This window comes from Paramisgurnus dabryanus, chromosome 1 (genome assembly GCF_030506205.2).
Source record: "Paramisgurnus dabryanus chromosome 1, PD_genome_1.1, whole genome shotgun sequence".
Lineage (NCBI taxonomy): Eukaryota > Metazoa > Chordata > Actinopteri > Cypriniformes > Cobitidae > Paramisgurnus > Paramisgurnus dabryanus.
The window spans coordinates 65,709,987-65,729,219 of NC_133337.1; the positions used below are offsets into that span (position 1 = coordinate 65,709,987).

At 37.2% G+C, this 19,233-nt stretch overlaps 2 protein-coding genes across 3 annotated transcripts in view; one reads left to right on the forward strand and one right to left on the reverse strand.

The window, feature by feature from the left end:
• Window positions 1–7,166, forward strand: part of LOC135734669 (growth arrest-specific protein 7-like) — a 61,829-nt gene extending 54,663 nt beyond the window's left edge. The window contains exons 10-14 of the mRNA XM_065253550.2: window positions 221–349; window positions 1,879–2,002; window positions 3,147–3,226; window positions 4,182–4,280; window positions 4,369–7,166. Of these exons, the coding sequence (XP_065109622.1) occupies window positions 221–349; window positions 1,879–2,002; window positions 3,147–3,226; window positions 4,182–4,280; window positions 4,369–4,482 (546 nt within the window). The 3' untranslated portion in view covers window positions 4,483–7,166. The remainder of the gene's footprint in view (window positions 1–220; window positions 350–1,878; window positions 2,003–3,146; window positions 3,227–4,181; window positions 4,281–4,368) is intronic.
• Window positions 7,167–7,303: 137 nt separating this feature from the next.
• The window catches only part of LOC135734667 (putative uncharacterized protein MYH16), an 85,816-nt gene continuing 73,886 nt past the window's right edge, over window positions 7,304–19,233 (reverse strand). For both annotated transcript variants that reach the window (XM_065253547.2, XM_065253548.2), the window contains 10 exons: window positions 16,501–16,717; window positions 15,917–16,053; window positions 15,282–15,385; window positions 12,403–12,595; window positions 11,782–11,985; window positions 11,559–11,684; window positions 11,158–11,328; window positions 10,878–11,078; window positions 10,293–10,439; window positions 7,304–7,744 (listed from right to left, as the gene is read on the reverse strand). In XM_065253547.2, coding sequence (XP_065109619.1) covers window positions 7,595–7,744; window positions 10,293–10,439; window positions 10,878–11,078; window positions 11,158–11,328; window positions 11,559–11,684; window positions 11,782–11,985; window positions 12,403–12,595; window positions 15,282–15,385; window positions 15,917–16,053; window positions 16,501–16,717 — 1,650 coding nt within the window. In that variant the 3' untranslated portion in view covers window positions 7,304–7,594. The remainder of the gene's footprint in view (window positions 7,745–10,292; window positions 10,440–10,877; window positions 11,079–11,157; window positions 11,329–11,558; window positions 11,685–11,781; window positions 11,986–12,402; window positions 12,596–15,281; window positions 15,386–15,916; window positions 16,054–16,500; window positions 16,718–19,233) is intronic.

Below are 19,233 nucleotides of genomic sequence, written 5' to 3' on the forward strand. Positions count from 1 at the left end.
CAGATGAACGCTTCATGTTCTACCTTTTGAGCTACTGGAACAGTAGTAAACTAGTTGCTAGAACAAATTCATGTAGCTCAGTTGGTAGAGCATTGCACTAAAGATTGTGGGTTTAATTCCCAGGGTATACACACATGCGTAAAATAAATACCTTGCATTCACTGTAATTTGCTTTAGATAAGAATGTCTGACATGAATAACACTTTCTGTCTTTGTTTAGCTTCAGAGCGAGGTGGAAAAGCCTCTCTTGACATTTCGGGAAAACTTTAAAAAAGACATGAAAAAGGTTGACCACCAAATGGCCGACGTCAGGAAGCAGCTAGCCGGTCGATACTCAGCTGTAGAGAAGGTGAAGTATTGTCAGTGTATTCTCAAGATTTATGAAGGTGGATTGTGTTTTTCACAGTACTGTATCAAGAAGGTTTGTAATGTTTCAGTGTCATGAATACGTGGCCATATTTAGTCTTCCGTAGTCCAGCCAATCCAGTCATTTGCCTGCTTTAGCTCTTCTAAAGTTACAGGGATTTTTCTCATGCATTATTAAAAATCCTCCATGTTTTCTGAAGCAGTGGACCATTTCCTGTCTCTGAAGTCCATTGGGGTTCTATAAATAATCTCTTGCCCTTGCCCTTCACACTATTGACCTTCTCATTGAGCATTTACTCCTTTGGGCCGCTACTAAACAAACAGAACATTTAAGCTGCTCTATCTTTTTAAAAGGATAACGCCCAAAATGAGCAATTCTGTCAGCATGTCAAACCCAAATGGCTTTTTGGTTACACTTTTAGTAACAGTAGTTAATTCATTAGCTAACATAAACAATGCCTTCTACATTTATGACAAACTACAGTATATGCATTTACTAATGTTAACAAATACAACCTTATTGTAAAGTGATACCTTACTTTTTGTTAACACCTTTGTTAACATTAGTTATTGCATTAGCTAAGATGAACTAACAATAAACAATACATCTACATTTATGCATCTTAGTTCATGTTAATTTCAGCATTTGCTAATGAATTGTTATTGGGGACATTTCACTTTAGACTTTAAGATGTCGAATAAATCTTTGGTGTCCCCAGTTGTGAAGTTTTAGCTCAAAAATACCATATAGCCAAATTATAGCATGTTAAAATTGCCACTTTTTAGGTGTAAGCAAAAATGTGCAGTTTTTGGGTGTGTCCTTTTAAATGCAAATGAGCCATTGATATGCAAACACTGATCACCATAATTGTGGTTTGTTGAAATTGAAACTCAATTGTGCTGTCAATTATGTTTCGCTCTCTCTCTCTCTCTCTGCACTAAATGGATAGTGCAGATTAAGGGGCGGTATAATTATAATAAGATCCCCTTCTGACATCACAAGGGGAGCCAAATTCCATGACCTATACATGCTTGCAGAGAATGGTTTACCAAAACTAAGCTACTAAGTTGATCTTTATCACATTTTCTAGGTTAATAGAAGCACTAGAGACCCAATTATAGCACGATTTTCATGATATGTCCCCTTTAAATGCACAATGAACTAACATGAACAACTGTATTGGCGTTACGAAACTTAACATAGAATAATAAATGCTGACAAACAACCGTACAGTATATTTCTCAATAAATCATTCGATTTATATTTCTATGGAGAACATTTAAATTGTCATGGTTTATTTATTATTAGAAACTAGAAACCTATATACCTTTGAAGCTTCTTATTCATCCACATTATTACAATAAAACATATTAGATGTATTCAGAAACATCTGGATCACTGCATGCTACAGATGTTCTTCACCATTTTCTACTTGACTGAATTTTAGATTGAATAAAACACATTGAAGACATCATGCTAATCTAATGTCTTTTATTCATACATGCCCAAAGGCGCGCAAAGCGCTCGCAGATCGGCAGAAAGACCTAGAGTTCAAAACCCAGCAGCTGGAGATGAAACTGAGCTCCAAGATCGAGGAGGACATAAAGAAAGCTCGCAGGAAATCCACACAGGCAGGTCAGTGGCATCATCCACATTGATCTTGCAATGCTGTTATTTTCTACAGAAGTCATGTGTCTTGACTCATGTCACGGGGGCTGCGTGGTCATCTTCTTCCTTTAGATCAGCTAGTAGAGCATTGGGTTAACAGTCTAAAGGTCGTTGTAGGTTCAATCTAAAGACATACTGATGAAAAAATGGATAAAAGCATCTGCCAGATACACAAATGTAAATCTTCTACAATCAATTCTGATGAAAATTCTTGCATGATATGATAAGCTAAGTAAACATCATATAATATACTGTAGAAATGGCAAATGTTAAAAGATTGTTTCTATATAATATGATGTTTACAATAGCTTATCATACCATGCAAGAATAGTTACATTTTCCTCTGAGCCAGCGATAGTTTTAGTATGTGAGAACATGAGATTTCAGTGAATGATACATACAGTAGGATTACAGTCCAGATGGTTGACATCACAGTCACATGATGAGGTTAAATGCATGCTGTGAGTGAGAACATCTGGTCTTTTATGAGACATTTCTGAAAAAGAGGATTTCTGTGTTCATAAAAGTTCCTAAGACATCTCTCTAAATGATTAAAGTCTACTGTATAAAAGTCTTTTCAAATAGGTTTGCTTTAAGACCCACATTTTACATTGGACACTACACTGTGACCCAGTACAGCACCAAAATAGTTTACTGTATAAAAAAAACTAAAACTATGTATTGAAATATTGCCATGAATTGCATAGGCCCCAAACATTATACAACAAGTCTATGTTGCTGTCTGCTTAACTGACAGATTTATTTTTGTACTTTGACTGCACAAATAGCATTTGACCTCAAAAACTAAACATATAAATATTTTCACCTTATTTAAAGTTAATAAGTCTACTTATGTTGTTATCTCATGCAGGAGGATATGGTTAGTTGCACTTTATTATTTACATCTAGAACTGTCTCTGAGCTAAAAGTTGTGACCACTGAAGTAAAGTTGAGTTTGAGTTTGGTGTCATCTAGTGGTATATTTTGATAATGTTAATTTAGGGAAATATAAAAGGTGACAGATTTAATCAGAATCATTTTTACTTACACTTCAAGTTCTATGCGTAGGTTTTGGTTATACCACATACAAACACAAATTCTGTCACTGCAGGAGATGACCTGATGCGATGCGTTGATCTCTATAATCAGTCCCAGTCCAAGTGGTTTGAAGAGATGGTCACCACAAGTCTGGTAAGCCCGAGTGCATCACCTAAACATTCAGATACACTAAGCAAATCACTTTAACAAATAGGAACCATCTTATATTTGCAATATAATGCAAAATCCACTTTTACATGGTGTGGTTTGGACATAAATGTGTGTTGGCAGTGTGTGAACACAACCACCCTACAATGAATAAATTCAACCTCTCCTACTTTGTTTACTTGAATCTTCTTGATGTTTTCAGGTTAAGATAACTTATTGCCAAGTAGAGCAAAGTATAAATGGCTTTTTTGACATTTAATTATATTGTAGATTAAAACTTAAGGCATTACCATATCTTTTTTCCCAAAATTGCATGGATAAAATGTTGCATGTTGCTTTGGATAAAAGTATAAGCCAAATGCATAAATGTAAATGCATAATTTAAAGGCGGGGTGCATGATTTAAAAAAAAAAACTTTGGAAACGGGAGTCGGGTCGAGTAAGAAAACACAGTTGTAGCCAATCAGCAGTAAGGGGCGTGTCTACTAACCACATCGTTGGCTGGGTTGCATATGTGTGGGGCGGGTCTATCAACAGAAGGTCCAGATTGTATTGGGGTAGGGGTGTGTTTGTTTAGGTGATTTTAAATATCAACATTGACTTTCAGAGATCATACACCCCGCCTTTAACAAGTTATTGCATATTGAGTTTTGCCTTTAATATCTTGCAGTCATAGTGCTGGGAATGTTTTTTTTTTTTCATTTTGGACATTTGATAAATAATAAGACTTGGTCTTGTTACCATACAATTACAGAAAAGTTTCCAAATTAAAAAATGAACTACACTCTCAGAAGTGGTCACTGGAAGTGACAGAAGTTGTCATTTTGGTACAAAAGTGAAAAGGTACCACCCCAATGACAACTTTTGTACCTTCTGTTACCTTTATTCCTGAGTGTATGAACCCTATTTTTGGCTAATGTCTCTTCTCTTAAAATCGTCAGGAGCTTGAGAGGTTGGAGGTGGAGCGTGTAGAGATGATCAGACAACACCTGCGTCAATATACGACGTTACGGCACGAGACAGACATGTTTAAGCAAAGCGTGAGTAAAGCCAATCCAGACTTGTTTATAAAGATAAACCTGATTAATGCAGATCATGAGCAATGACAGCCTGCTTTTTCATGTCCAGACTGTCGAGCCGGTGGACAAACTGCTTCAGAATGTCGACCCTGCCAGGGACCGAGAGCTGTGGGTGAAGGAACACAAGACGGGAGAGGTGAGACCGGTGGACATGGAGATTTAAACCAGTGCAGCCTCTCCAGGGTCTTCAATCATCCAGGGGACATTGGTCTAAAATGCCATGGAAGACATGGCGTTTTTAAAGGAGAAACTGTAAAACAGCTTGCTGGACTAAGAGAAAGAGCGCCCTCTGTCAATTGATTGTTGCAACCTGGAGCTGAGATTTCGCTTTCCAAAGGAACCTCTGCAGGGTGGATGCCATGATCTTCCCACAAATTTGACCAAGTGAAACTTTTAAAAGGAGAATAAAGAGAATGTGTAAATATCTACCGAACTTTGACTCAGGAGAACAGATGCTATGTAATAATCCATAAAGTCGTTATCTACTGTTGCAATCAAATCATTAGTATTTAATCTTGCTCATATCTTGATTGTCAAGCATAGTGAGTTTATAATGCTATTTAAATTTGTACTAATATATAAATGCTGCTGTTGTAAAATGCATACAGATATTACAGCTGTTTGAAAGCAATGAACTTGACATGGCTTATGGATTTGTCCTAGGTTCACCCTTTAGTATGCAAAATTATGCAGGTACATGATATGCAGTCCCAACATCAATAACTTATTATTACTGAGACAAAATTGAATTAAAAAAGGTATTCAGAGACCGACTGGTATTATATGAGTTATCAGTGACCTGCTCTTCCGAGGACGAAAGAAAGCTAAAAATTTGTTAGGGGCTCGTCATGTCAAAATATGTATTCGGTGAGTCATGTGGATTGCTTGTCATGTCAAAATATGTGTTCAGTGCATCATGTGTGTTACTCGTCATGTCAAAATATGTGTTCGGTGCGTCATGTGTGTGACTCATGTCAAAATATGTGTTCGGTGTGTCGTGTGTCACTGTGTGTTGCTTGTCATGTCAAAATATGTGTTTGGTGCGTCACGTGTGACTCATCATGTCAAAATATGTGTTCGGTGCGTCGTGTGTATCTGTGTGTTGCTTGTCATGTCAAAATATGTGTTTGGTGCGTCACGTGTGACTCATCATTTCAAAATATGTGTTTGGTGCGTCACGTGTGACTCATCATGTCAAAATATGTGTTTGGTGCGTCACGTGTGACTCATCATGTCAAAATATGTGTTTGGTGCATCACGTGTGACTCATCATGTCAAAATATGTGTTCAGTGCGTCGTGTGTGACTCATCATGTCAAAATGTGTGTCCGGTGCGTCATGTATGTTGCTTGTCATGTCAAAATTTGTGTTCCATGCTTCGTGTGTTTGGGGTGTCATGACTCATCATGTCAAAATATGTGTTCGGGGTGTCGTGTGTGGCTCGTAATGTCAAAATATGTGTTCAGTACATCATGGAAACATATGTGCATCGCGTGTCATGTCAAAATACATGTCTGCCACATATGCATCGAAAGGGTTTATAATAAAATCACATATTTTGACATGACGATCCACATACAAGACGTTTTGACGAGTTTCACGTTCGTGCCTCCTAGGAAAAGAAGTTACGAGCTGCCACTGTGAATTATACAAGTATTGATTATTTGTTAATAACTTTACAGATGCTCATAGTCAATGGTATGCTCACACAACAGCAAAATACAATTTTCAGTCCTTTAACATCTGCCTCAAATAGTTCAGAATAAATATAAAGTCTTACCTTGTAATAGAGACATGAAACATGAAAACCTAGCTAATGTAATTTTTGTGATTTACATAATGTAAAGAATTTTCTGTGAAAATACCTTGATATCTTTAATATTGACTGATGAGTGAGGTGATAGAGGTCAAAGATTGAAATCAATGTAAAATGTATGAGTAAAGTCAAAAATTTGATGCTCCTTAAATCATCATTAACCTGGATTTCACATCATTTAAGAGTCACACCTATTAGCAAACATGGTATCAATCCCAAAATCTGACTGAACCATTTTTGTCTCAAGCAGAAATGTCCCACACTACACTGTAATGGACTCAGGGGTTAAATCACATAATTATGGTCTATTAACAAAAGGATGTTATTTTCTGTTCATTAATCTACGGTAGGCTAGTTTCAAACAATCATTGTAATTATTTAACTTCAGTAGTTTCCCCTAAAGAATATTTACTGAACACTTCTAAACCATCATTACAAACTGTGTAGGTAAAGGAGGTAAAAGAGGTACAGATAATAAAAATTATTTTGCACAGTGCTTATTTTTGTACCAAAACAATAACACGTTTTTTAAATAGTCTTCAAGACATTTTAACTGGATTTCATTTTTTATTAGAAGCTTTTTATACAATAACTATAATTTGCCAAACAGCCATTTTATGTATTTGAACTAATTCCCTATTTCTGAGGTACAGTGCCCTCCATAGATACCAATAAAGGCAAAAATGCTCTGTTTGCTGTTAGGACAAGATGACTATGAGGCAAAATTTTATTAACATTTGATTATTTTTCACAAACATGCCTTTCCAACAAAGAACAACAAGCTTGCATCCTGACATATGTCAGTACTTATGGAGGGCGCTGTATATGTTCATGCTTAAATGTGCAATGTGCAAATATTTCTTACTCTGTATTATGTAACGATGCAAATGAAGAATAACATCCATTTAATGTGCTTTCTGTAATACAAATGACATTAAATGTAATGTTCAATTACAGTAAATAGGATCTATTGTTTGCACTGTTTATATTGTTCATCTGTTGGTATTTCAATAAATACAAAACTAATGCAAACATACAGTAACATTACTGAGCAAATGAACTACAAATTATAAATGCATATTCATTTAAAATACTTTAATACTTTTCCTGTGTATTATGGAAATAGGCAAAGCATGATTTAATATTTATTTGATGATAATTTGAAGTGTATGTAAACTTATCCTGCTTCTTGTGTGTAATTGGATGCACATTTGGATGTCTATAAATATATCTTGAGAGGTTTCTTACAAAATCAATCAAACATTTGATCCTTACAACATAAGTATAATTGAGAATATCAATGCAATGATACAAAAAGTGATACTCATTTCTTGATGAATAATTAAAATACTATGGACACATTGACAAAACTAAATAGTACATAGATTTATGTGTTTAGGATTAAAACAAGAAATCTGAATATAGCATAGTGTCTCCATATTGGACGATTTTTAAGGTTTCTAATCAATCATCAGTTTCTTGATTGAATTGAGATATGTGGGAATAAGAGAGGTGAGAGTCTCCTCATCATCAGGGATCTTCTCTCCTCGCCCCTCTGACCCCACAGAACTGGGTGATCTTATGAGCCCGGGATAGGGAGTGCTGTACCCCTGTAATTCAAAGACAAACCACTGAATGTCAGCTCCACAGTTTGACAAAGATGACAAAAGCTTATTTAAATCAAAGATGAAGTGTTCAGTGTAAAATAAGGCTGGGTTCTTTCAACCAAATATAGACTGTGTCCAAAATATCCCCTTGTACCATCATTCACTATTCCCTACATCCACTAAAATAGTTCACTCTGATGAGTGAATGAAAATGAGTGAGTGAATTCGAACACTTGAACTCACCAGAAGCTGCCGAGACATGAGAATTTATTCGGGGCGTGCCTTAGTGGACGAGTAGCAGGCAGCTAGCTTTGAATGTACATCGGTTGTACACTCAATATTGTGGCACATTGTGGGGTTAAATGAGTGCACTCAATAATGTCCACTATGATTTCGGACACCACTAAAAATTGATATTTCCCTAAATAGTGCACAAATTAGGTGTAAAGGGGGCTAATTCAGACAGCCATGGAAATTTCCTAAATTTATTTAAACCAATGGTAGGGTTTATTCATATTTTTTAAACATCACAGAATTTTTTTAGATTGTGTTTTTTAATAGACATATAGACAAATTTCCAGCCTACAGACAGTATATAGCCGAGTGCTGATGAGGGGGCATCTGAAATACCAAGAGGGGGCGATCACATGCATCCATATAGTTCTCCCAGCTAGACAATACATATAGCTTTGGTACATAATGTTATTAGGGTGAGGGAACATGCTTAGTCAAGCGACCAATCAAAATTCAACCTTGCCTCACAGACCTTCCTTAACTAAAATATTGCTATTTAAGCTTATTATTTACTCTAGGAACACAATACACTATAGGCAAATGTGATTTTAAAATAGCTAAAAATTCCATTCAACATCAATGGTGATCTAAGGGGGCGGGAAAGTGCCCCCTCACGCCCCCCTAACGCTGGCCCTGCATATAGAGTTACCAAAGTGGCCCCAAAGAGTAATTTAACAAAATGTCCTAATGTCATATCATTTGATAACAAAACAGCAAACCAAGCAGCATTTATTTTCAACATAATATTATATTAAACATAATTTATAAATATAGCACAAACATACTTTTCTAACAAAAATTTTTTGAACATGCAGACGACTCCAGGCCGGATCCGCACCAGAGCTTCGGACTTTGCCGCGGATCCGGCCCGGAGTAGTCTGCTGTCTGGTTTAAAACAAAAACTAAGTGATAATGCACCTACAAAATTTGTATATATTTGACCCAACAATGGGTTAAAACCACCCAACATTTTGGGTTGAAACAACCCAGCATATGTCAAATTACAACCCAATAATAGGTAGGGTTCATCCATTTTTTACCCAACGCTGGGTTAAGAGTGTGTAGTTTAAAGTGGAATTTGTTCCTGTAGCTTTTAACCATTGCAGCACAAAAATGTTGTTGGTTAAATTCTGAAGAAACACATGTGATCAAATCTATAGCTTGAAATGAACACATTATTGGAAAAAAGTGCCAAATGTGTAAAGCCCCCCCCCCCCCCTAACCTAGAAAATGCACTTTTAAATGTGTTTCTATCAGAAAATGAGTCACCAATGTATGTGCAGAAACATTCTGTAATTATACAAATCCATCTATTCTTTGTGTAATATCCTTTAAACCACAACAGTCACACAAAACCGGCTGTTGGGATAATGTGATGTCACATTGATTAGGCCTCAACCATGTTCAACTTTCTGCCAGAGACACATGTTTTGATGTGTGTAAGTGCTCTTCCCCCTACTTTGCATACAGGGAGGGGAACAGAAGCTTTCTTTGCATTTAATAAGACACACACAAAAACAACATGTTTTCTTTGCAGCCACAACTGGCCATGTTCAACATTGTATAATGAAAGAACTGTGGTGAATTTTGGTGTAACTTTACAGACACATTCTGGGGATACCAGAGACTATTTTTATATTGCTGAAAACACCAAGGTAAGCGGCCCTATAATTTAAGTCAATGTGATGTACTGTCTTCAGAGAAGACGTAAGTTTATTCTGAGAATAGGTCTACTATTATTCGCTTGCAGGTGCCACTTGGTTTAATGCTTTGAAATGTAATCCAGTGATATTCATGTTTACTGTATAGTAAATGTTTACACTTTTTGGGGACTTTAAGCAGATTACCATATAATGAGGATTAGGGATGCACCGATACCGATACTGGTATCGGGTATCGGCCTCGATACCACATTTTCTAAAGTACTCGTACTCGTTAAAAGTCCCCCGATACCTGGAATCAATACCACGGTCTGAGAAATGTCTATGTTTGAGCGACGTGTAAGGGGTTAATGCCTCTTGTGTTGTCCAAAGAGGCAGAGTTTACAACAAACTGGAAAACTAGTCATTTGTTTTTTTGTTAAATTATAAGACTAAAGCTGTTACCTGAAAATTTAAATCATGTTTTTTTATTAAGTACTCGGTATCGGTATCGGCAAGTACTGAAATGCAAGTACTCGTACTCGTATTCCAAAAAAGTGGTATCGGTGCATCCCTAATGAGGATTAGACATATACAGGTTATATAGACAGACTCACTGAAGAGTAGCCTTTGCCAAAGCTGCCCCGGTGTTTCGTCCTGATTTTAGTAAGAGCCGACTCTGCTATGTCAGCACGCTCCTCTGCATCATCCAGCTCATGGGCCGTCTTTCTGTACTTAGCCAGGTTCATATTCGCCTGCTCCTCCTGTTTATAATGAGCAAATAAATTCAAGTGATTATTTAGGCAACAGGGCACTAGAGATGTTGTGAATATACTGTAGACACGATACAAAGCACAACACACTCAGCCATGAATAGATATTTAAAGTATATCAAAGCGTCACATGTGGTATTGTTTTATTACTTAAAATAAAAACAGCATTGCTGGTCGCAAGCAGTGTTCGAATTATGTCAAAGATTATAGGGGTCCCCTAACTAAACCAAACCCCTCATCATTCTTCCTGGATCAACATTTTTTGTTTGATGTTTTAATCAAAGAAACCCCAAATAACCCATAACTCAGACCCTATTTATTTGTACCCCTCAAATTATTGTGAAATAATAGTTTGAGAAGTTTTTTTTAAAAGCCCCCAACTCTAAAGACTATAATCCACACGCATGTCTTAATTTGATTGTGTCTTACCGCCTCCTCCACTTGTCTCTTATAAGCTTTCATTTTAATCTGGAGTCTCTCCACCAGTTCCTGCATCCTCTGCTGGTTCTTTTGGTCCTCCTCTGACTGGAAGAGGAGCTCCTTCAGGCGTCGCTCATTTTTCCGCATAGTCTTCACCGTCTCGGCGTGCCGTTTCTGCTCGGTTTCCAAGTCCAGCTCCAACTCTTTCACCTGCATACGGCACAAAGCGAAAGATGTCAAATCATTCAGTGCAAGAAATTTGGGATTACAGATTCAGGGGTTTGTTTACCCTGCCCTCCAGCTTCTGAATGAATTTTTTGCCTCCTTTCATGGCCAGCTGCTCAGCTTCATCCAGTCTGGTGGTCATGTCCTTTATCTGAACTTCCAGACCCTTTTTCACCCGGTCCAGGTGCATGGTGTGTTCCTGCTCCACCCGCAGCTCCTCGGCCACACGTGCAGTCTGAAGGGGAAACATATTTCGCAGTCACTAAAACCTTTCATTTTCTCATTGTCTCTATAATAACATACTGAAACAATGAGAGTACGTTTTTGGTACCAATATGTACCTTTGAGGTATAGTAAGTAAACCTCACTTCCCGATGTTTTTTAAACAGTGCAGTGAAACAATTCTGTTCCTTTTTGAGAGACTTTCATTCATTTATCCTGTGTGAATATGGGGATGTCAAGTACCTCACAGGCAGCTTTCTTGGCTTTGTCATTGACTGCCCTCACTTCACTTTGCAGCTCCTCATGTTCCTGTGTAAGCTGCTGTATATCCACTTCCAGTTTTCTCTTTGCACTTGCTACAGACTGCAACTACACAGCAGAGAAAAGGGATCAAATTGAGCTCTTTGTTTGTGCTTTACTGTTTTCTACATCTTTAATATTGACTGAGTAAGGTCATGTTGTGTACCTGGTTGTCAAGCTCATTGTATTTCTCAGAAGTCTCCTGAAGCTCGGTCTCCAGGGCCTTGCGGCTCCTCTCCGCTGCCTCCAGTGATGCTCGACTCTCTTCCCCCTCAGTAACCAGCAGGGTGCAGCGGCGCTCCAGAAGAGTCTGCTCCTCTCTCAGGTCCTCCTGTACACGCCCCTCCTCCTCCAGCTGTAGCTGGAGGTCCTGCGGGAGACGAAGAAAAAGCTTAGTTAAAGTAAAAAAATACTAACTCTCTATACAGGTATTGTTTCGGAATAGTGAAAAATTGTAACTTGGTAAAAGCACTTCTTGATTTATTATCTCCCTATGACAAAACGCTTTGTTTCCTAGGTCGCTTTGGATGAAAGGGTCTGCTAAATGCCTAAATGTAAATGGAGTCTGTCGGCACCTTCCTCTGCTGTTGTTTGTAAAGTTGTATGGGAGTCCACTATTTAACTGTGTGCATCGACGACCTTATTGGATCTCAAAAATGTCGCCCAAAGCTACGCCCTCATGACAGCCCTTTAAATATCCATATATACAGTAATATGTTTGTAAGGGATTTGGTAACACTTTATTTTAATGTGTCTTTGTTACAAGAAGAAAAAGCGATAGGTGAACCTTAATTTGTTGTTGCATCTTTTTCACAGTCTTTGTTAGCTCGCCGTTATTCTTGTTCAGCTGCTCCACCTGAACCTCCAGCTCATTTAAATCACTCTCCATCTTTTTCTTAACACGGGCTGCCTCCGTGCGGCCCTTCACCTCCACATCTAGACTGGCCTGCAAGGACTCTAGCGCCCTTTGGTGACTTTTTCTAAAAGCAACAAAATACATAAGAAAATGGTTACAGTACAGGAGCTAAAAGATTTTAAATATAATTTGCAAAGAAAACATAAGCCAGCATGTAAAAACCCAGCCTAAGTCTTTTCTTTTGTGATTTATTGTTTTCTACATAAATAAAATCATTCTACAGTAATGAACAGAACTTTCTGTAAAAATATAACCTTGATATCTTTAAAGGGGACATTTCACTAAACCTTTTAACAATGTTAAATAAATCTTTGGTGTCCCCTGAGTATGTATGTGACGTTTTAACTGAAATAGATAATTTATTATAGGATGTTAAAATTGCCACTTTGTAGGAGTGAGCAAAAAATGTGCCGTTTTGGAGGTGTGCTTTAAATGCAAATGAGCTGATCTTTGTACTAAAATGGCAGTGCCGTGGTTGGATAGTGCAGATTAAAGAGCGGTATTATCCCCTTCTGACATCACAAGGGGAGACAGATTTTAATTACCTATTTTTCATATGCTTGCGGAGAATGGTTTAAGTTACTGGGTTGATCTTTTACACATTTTCTAAGTTGATAGAAGCACTGGTGACCCAATTATAGCACTTAAACATGAAAAAAGTCAGATATTCATGAAATGTCCCCTTTAATATTGACCGAGTTAGGTCATGTCAAAGATTATAATCAATGAGTGAAATCAAACTTTGATGCTCTTAAACTCATAATAGGTCCATGAGACTTTATACTGGATTTCACAAGACAAGTGAGAAATGCTGCAGATATTAGAAGATGCAAGATAGTCACTTACCATCTGGCATTATCCCATGATAGTTAAAAGACAGGAAATAAAGGACAAAATTGAAAAATAAATTACTAAAAAAACTCCCATATTCTATTAGGCTTTTCTGGCTGACCATGTTTTAGGGAAAATAGAAGCATTATACTATGTGATACTGGCATTATACAATTGATAAGCCAGGATTATAGTACTTGGTGCCATACTGTTTGTGACATAGATATTAATCATATAATAAAACAACTTTTTATTTCCTTTTAGTAGCTGTAAGTGTTAGTCTAGTCATACTTGACCAAAATTCAGACCAAATGTACACTTTTTATATATGATAATTGTGCAATTTAGAGTTATTTGCAATTATTACAATAATGGTAAGGCTGAAATTTGTCATTAAAGGTAAACAGTTATTATGCATAAAGGTATTTCATGCATTCTGACTTAATAAAGGGATAGTTCACCAAAAAATGAAACATTTACTTACTCTCATGTTGTTACAAGCCTGTATAAATGTCTTTGTTCTGATGAACACAAAGGAAGATATTTTGAGAAATGTTTGTAACCAAGCCATTCGTGGACCCCATTCACTTCTATAGTAGGAAAAGAGAATACTATGGAAGTAAATGGGGCCAACAACATTTTGGTTACAAACATTTCTCAAAATATCTTCTTTTGTGTTCATCAGAACAAAGAAATATATACAGGTTTGTAACAACATAAGGGTGAGTAAATCATGACGGAATTTTCATGTTTGGGTGAACTATCCCTTTAACATAGTAAAAGCATCATTCCTCTTCTCCATTTTCCTACAAGTTTTGGAAAGTTTCTTTTGAAAATGTTTAATTGTTACGTATCATATATATATATATATATCTTAAACATGCATATATACAGATATGCATATACACCTCGGAGATCTGTCAGGTTTCTCGAATAATAGTACATAATAGTCGCTAAAAAAGCTGACGGCAAATCTTAAGTCTTAGGGTATACTGTCATATCTCTTCTCGTGTCTGCATTACCTGTAAATGTAACAGGAGCTTCTATTTTTACAGTATTTCTGCCAACTGCTTTAGTCCAGCAGAGACTTTAAAGCCCTACAGGCTTCAAAAGATTAACGTCACAAACGGAAACATGTGCACATGACCAAAACTGCAAGAAAGCCGGTTAAGGGGTAATGAGCAAAAAAACGACCTATGGGTTTACATGACCCCATATGTTAGCAGTTTATTAAGCATAATCGGCATAAGACCGTAAGCACGTTCAATCAGAGTGAGAGCTCTCATCATTAACATTGTTCCTTCGAGTAAAAGTTACATGCATCACTGCATGCGACAACTTTGTAATATTCATATTAAGAATAAACACTGGCACAACAAAAGAAGTGTGTTTTGGAAGTAAGGAGAAGAAAACCTTATTCAGCTTTTCAAGTAACCCTGACTTAAGACAACAGTGGATGCCCCCCCCAGACAGCAAGGTTATTGCGAATGGGTTTATGTTTGTTCCCTGCATTTTGAAAATGATTGCTTCACAAACAAGGCCCAGTTCGGCGCCGGATTTGCCAGTCGTTTACAACTGAGTGATGGAGCGGACCCAACGTTAATATACCCCATTCAGGAGTCAGAACCACAGGTGGTAAGTAAATCAAAATCAAAGTGTTTTTTTTGCAATCGGCTCATAAGTGCATATAATGTAAACAACATGATCATATAGCTGTGCTGTACTCTGTTTATCTCCTCCCACCTTATCCTTACAAGAGTTCGGCCTTTTTCCGAAAAAACTGGTAGGATGTTTGGTCATTTATAAATCTGACAACACTCTTTACACATATGAAGGATGAAATACTACTCTATAGGTACCCAAGATTATCATGAGAGTGTGTGTGTTATGTGATCTTGAAAATATTTAATAGCAATGACCTGGCAGCTTCAAATTCCTCTTCTTTCTCCTGTAGTCTGCGCTCCATGTCTGCTTTAGCTTGAGACACCTCAAGCTGAAGACGCAAAACCTTTGTCTCCTCAGCCTGTAGGGCATAAACACAGAGAAACTCATGAATAAAAAGGAAAGCTCCTAGGGTAAAATCTCAAACTACCAGGTTACAGATATGTTTCATTCTTGCCAAAAAGCTATCTGAAGATGACATTAAGAATCCTTAAACTGGCTGTGGGCTGTCTGAGTACTGACCAAGTAGATTCAACATCAATCATCATCAACAGCACCATCATCTCCTTCTTCAGTGAGGTCATCTGTCATCCATCTCCATCCATCAGCCCACAGCCAGGAGGACACAGGGGTCACAGCTGATTCATTATGAGATGTTACCCACAAATTATTTTTTCAACAGACAGCCCAACACCTGGTCTATTTTTATTGATTTGGATCTCAAAGATGACAAAGGAGGGGAACAATTTTTCATTGAATGCATGGCATGATTTTATTAATTGTACTTCAAGAGAATTAATAGTGAACCTGAAGCTCTCTGCGATTAACAGAGCCACATTTACTGCTGTTAGAAATGTGTAACAGCAAACAGATTTAAATTTTCATCATTCACCTCTAACGCTGCTTCAGACTCCTCCAGTGATGCCTGCAGCTCCTCCTTCTCCATCTCGATTTTCTTTTTCATCTTTTGAAGCTCATGGACGCTCTTTCCCCCATCTGAGAGCTGGTCAGTTAGATCAGTAATCTCCTCTAAAACACAACAGCACACAATTTAATAAAATAAACTTCACCTAACAGGCAGAACTACTGTAAATGTAATCCTTTTGTACTTTTATTGTTGTAACATCTGTAGTAAAACATTCAGCATGCCAACCCTCTTTGCGGCCCATTATTGAGTCAGCTTGTTTCTGTTGGACTTCCCACCTCAGCTAATTATGGTGCAGTATTAAAACCACATCCATACAAGCAGAGCCCATAATGAAGGATTAAGATCCTCAGTCCCACATAACGCTGGCTCAGCTGTACTGTGATTTATGCATAAATAAGTTTCGTTGTCATTTCATGGGCTATCACACATTGCACCTTCTCAAATAGCTTCAAATAAACACATATTCTATAATTATGACACAATGACAGCCACACGAGGGTCAGTTGGTGTATATGCTGTGTAAATGATACTCCAAGTGCCAGTGTTACCCTGTAAGGTCTTGTTTTCTCTGCGCAGAGCCTCGCCCTGTTCCACAGCCTCCTCGTGGACCGTTTTAAGCTTAAAAAGCTCTGTCGAGTGCTGTCTGCTTTCCTTCTGACAGTTCTCCACTTCAGCAACCAGCTCATCGCACTTCTGCCTCCAGTCACTCAGCTGCTTGTCCAGCATCCTTTGCTTTTTATCCAGCACTGCTGCCACATTATTTGCCTACAGAGGAAGATGGAGTCGCTCTACTTAATGGTAGTCCAAAATGGGTGTATCTTTAACACTGTCAGTAATTGATTTTTGTTTTTAAATAGTGACTATAAAGACCATCTATTCTATTAATATGTGTGTACCCTGGGATCAAACCCATGATCTTTTAAACAGCTAATGCAATGCTCTAGCACCTGAGCTACAGGAACACAATATCTAGCAAAGGTATTACCTAAGGTGCCCAGATGGCATATTGATGTGGGCCACTTAAGGCAATGATACGGCACTGCTGGCCACCTTGTGGCTTAGATGAAACAGATGTGAGCCTAAAGTGGCCCACATATAAAATAGCAAAAATGGCCTCAAGGAACATGTGTGCCTCTTTAGGTCAAGATGCGGTCCTTATGGCAATGTGTTGTCTGGAATTGACCCTAAAATGGCCCAAATATAATGTAGCATGTGTGGCCCACTTATGATAAAACATATTTAGGCCAGTTTTGGCAAATATATGGCACAGTAGGCATTAGCTAATGGCACAGTAGGTATTAGCTAATGCATTTTATAAAAGGCAAAATGCTACTTTTGGCAGTACCATTACCAACATCAGTACCAAGGCAACATCCAAAATTATTCTTGATCCATATACTTTTGTAAATAAATTAGATTAGTTTGCATTGTATTCATCTGTGCACTGATATTTTGTTCTAAATCGGTATCGACACATTTTCCTCCACTATCGGCCAATTGTTTAAAAGTAGCAGATGATCAAGGCAGAATATCCTGGCAATTAGAACTCATCCTGTGAGATTATTTTAATTTGGGTGACAAAAGCTATTTTTTATCCCCCTGCTTTTATTTACATATTGAAGTACTGCATCAGAAATGAGTGATGTAAATGACACATTTCAGATAAAAATCCCGTTATTCACCCGCTTGAGGTGGTTTTTATTTTGTGCGTAAAAGTTCATGCAAATAACTGGAGATGGAAATGCATATGCAGAATAAATTCTGACATACAGTAGCAAACATTAAACCCAAGTGATCAATTGGCTGCTTCAGCTAATTCACTGTAAAAAATTCTTTGCTGCCTTAATTTTTTTGTTGAATCAACTCAAGTCATTAACATTTTACACATAAGTTGTTATAACTTATAAAATATAGTTGAACTTCATTTTAGAAGTTGTAGCAACTCTTCTCTTGTCAAGATTAATAAAAGTAAGTTAACCTGACTTGACTGCATTCAACTTTTAAATTTAAAAGATTTTTTACAGTGTGGATTTAACAAGACCTGGAATGTTTTAGGAAGCAACTGTACATGGGTGAAAAACAGCTATGGAAGTGTTTTTAAGGGAAAACACAAAATCCAAGTTTACTGACGAAATGCACAGGATCCTTGGCCACAGACCTATCATTACGACTCTGGCTTCTGTTCTCAACGGTTCAGGTTATTGCTTTTGTTTTCTTTACTGCTGTTTACTTGGCTACCAAAACCACCATTATCCGCTCGAATCCACATTCATTTTCTTTTCTGTTTTTACAAAAGAGCACCTCTTTAAAGAGCAACTATGGTCTGATTCACAAATTTACATTTCCTTTGGTGTGTAAGTGTGTATTAGTACATGTTAACAATATGAAAAAGGTACAAAAGTAAACAATGATGCGAGTTATTTTTCCAGCGAAAAAAAATCTCTTTTCTTGGACTACAAACACACACACGGATTGTAGGCAACAGTTTACTTCCTGGGATTGGTGATGTAGAAAAGACAGACATTATCATAATTCCTCCTTGTTAACTACTGTTATCATTGCATTGTGAGCGAATCTTTCAAACATGGTAAGGAGCGTCACATTTGTGGTATTCAGACCAATCACAACGTACAGATTAGCTGGCAAATTAGGGACACAGCACTTTTAAAATGAATGAGTTTTGTAAAAAATCTGTGTTTCAGGAAGAGATGGAAATCTGCTGCTACAAAAATTTGTGGTATGTGAAAAATAATGTGTTTTTTCAACTATAAACCATGCGAACACACTGTATTATACCAAATACACAAAATAACGTTGTTTTTAGCAATGAAATAGGTGCACTTTAATAAGATTTGCTTCACGTTTGGATTGAAACCTAGATAATGACAACAGAATTGCAGTTTGTATGCTCTGCATTTCTAGGATTTAACAACAGAGTAATTTGAAACAACAAGTAAAAAGCAACTCTATTTTTATCGGTGGATGTAATTCTGTGTAATTGAATACTGTTATCAGCACAATAATATTGTATTGGTGCATCCCGATTGAAAACCATTAAATTAATTTAATTAATTATTTTGCGACATGTGAAAGTTTAAAAAGTGATAAAGTAAAATGTTAGAAAACAGCAGCTACTTGTCATACTTTGTCGGCATACAGTACAGTATCACCCGATAATAGCAACAGAATGTTTGCAATTATGGAGATTATCTCTTCAGACCCTCCAATCCCTTATAATTCACAACCTGATTCCTTTATAAGATCTGACTGAAAGCCTTGTA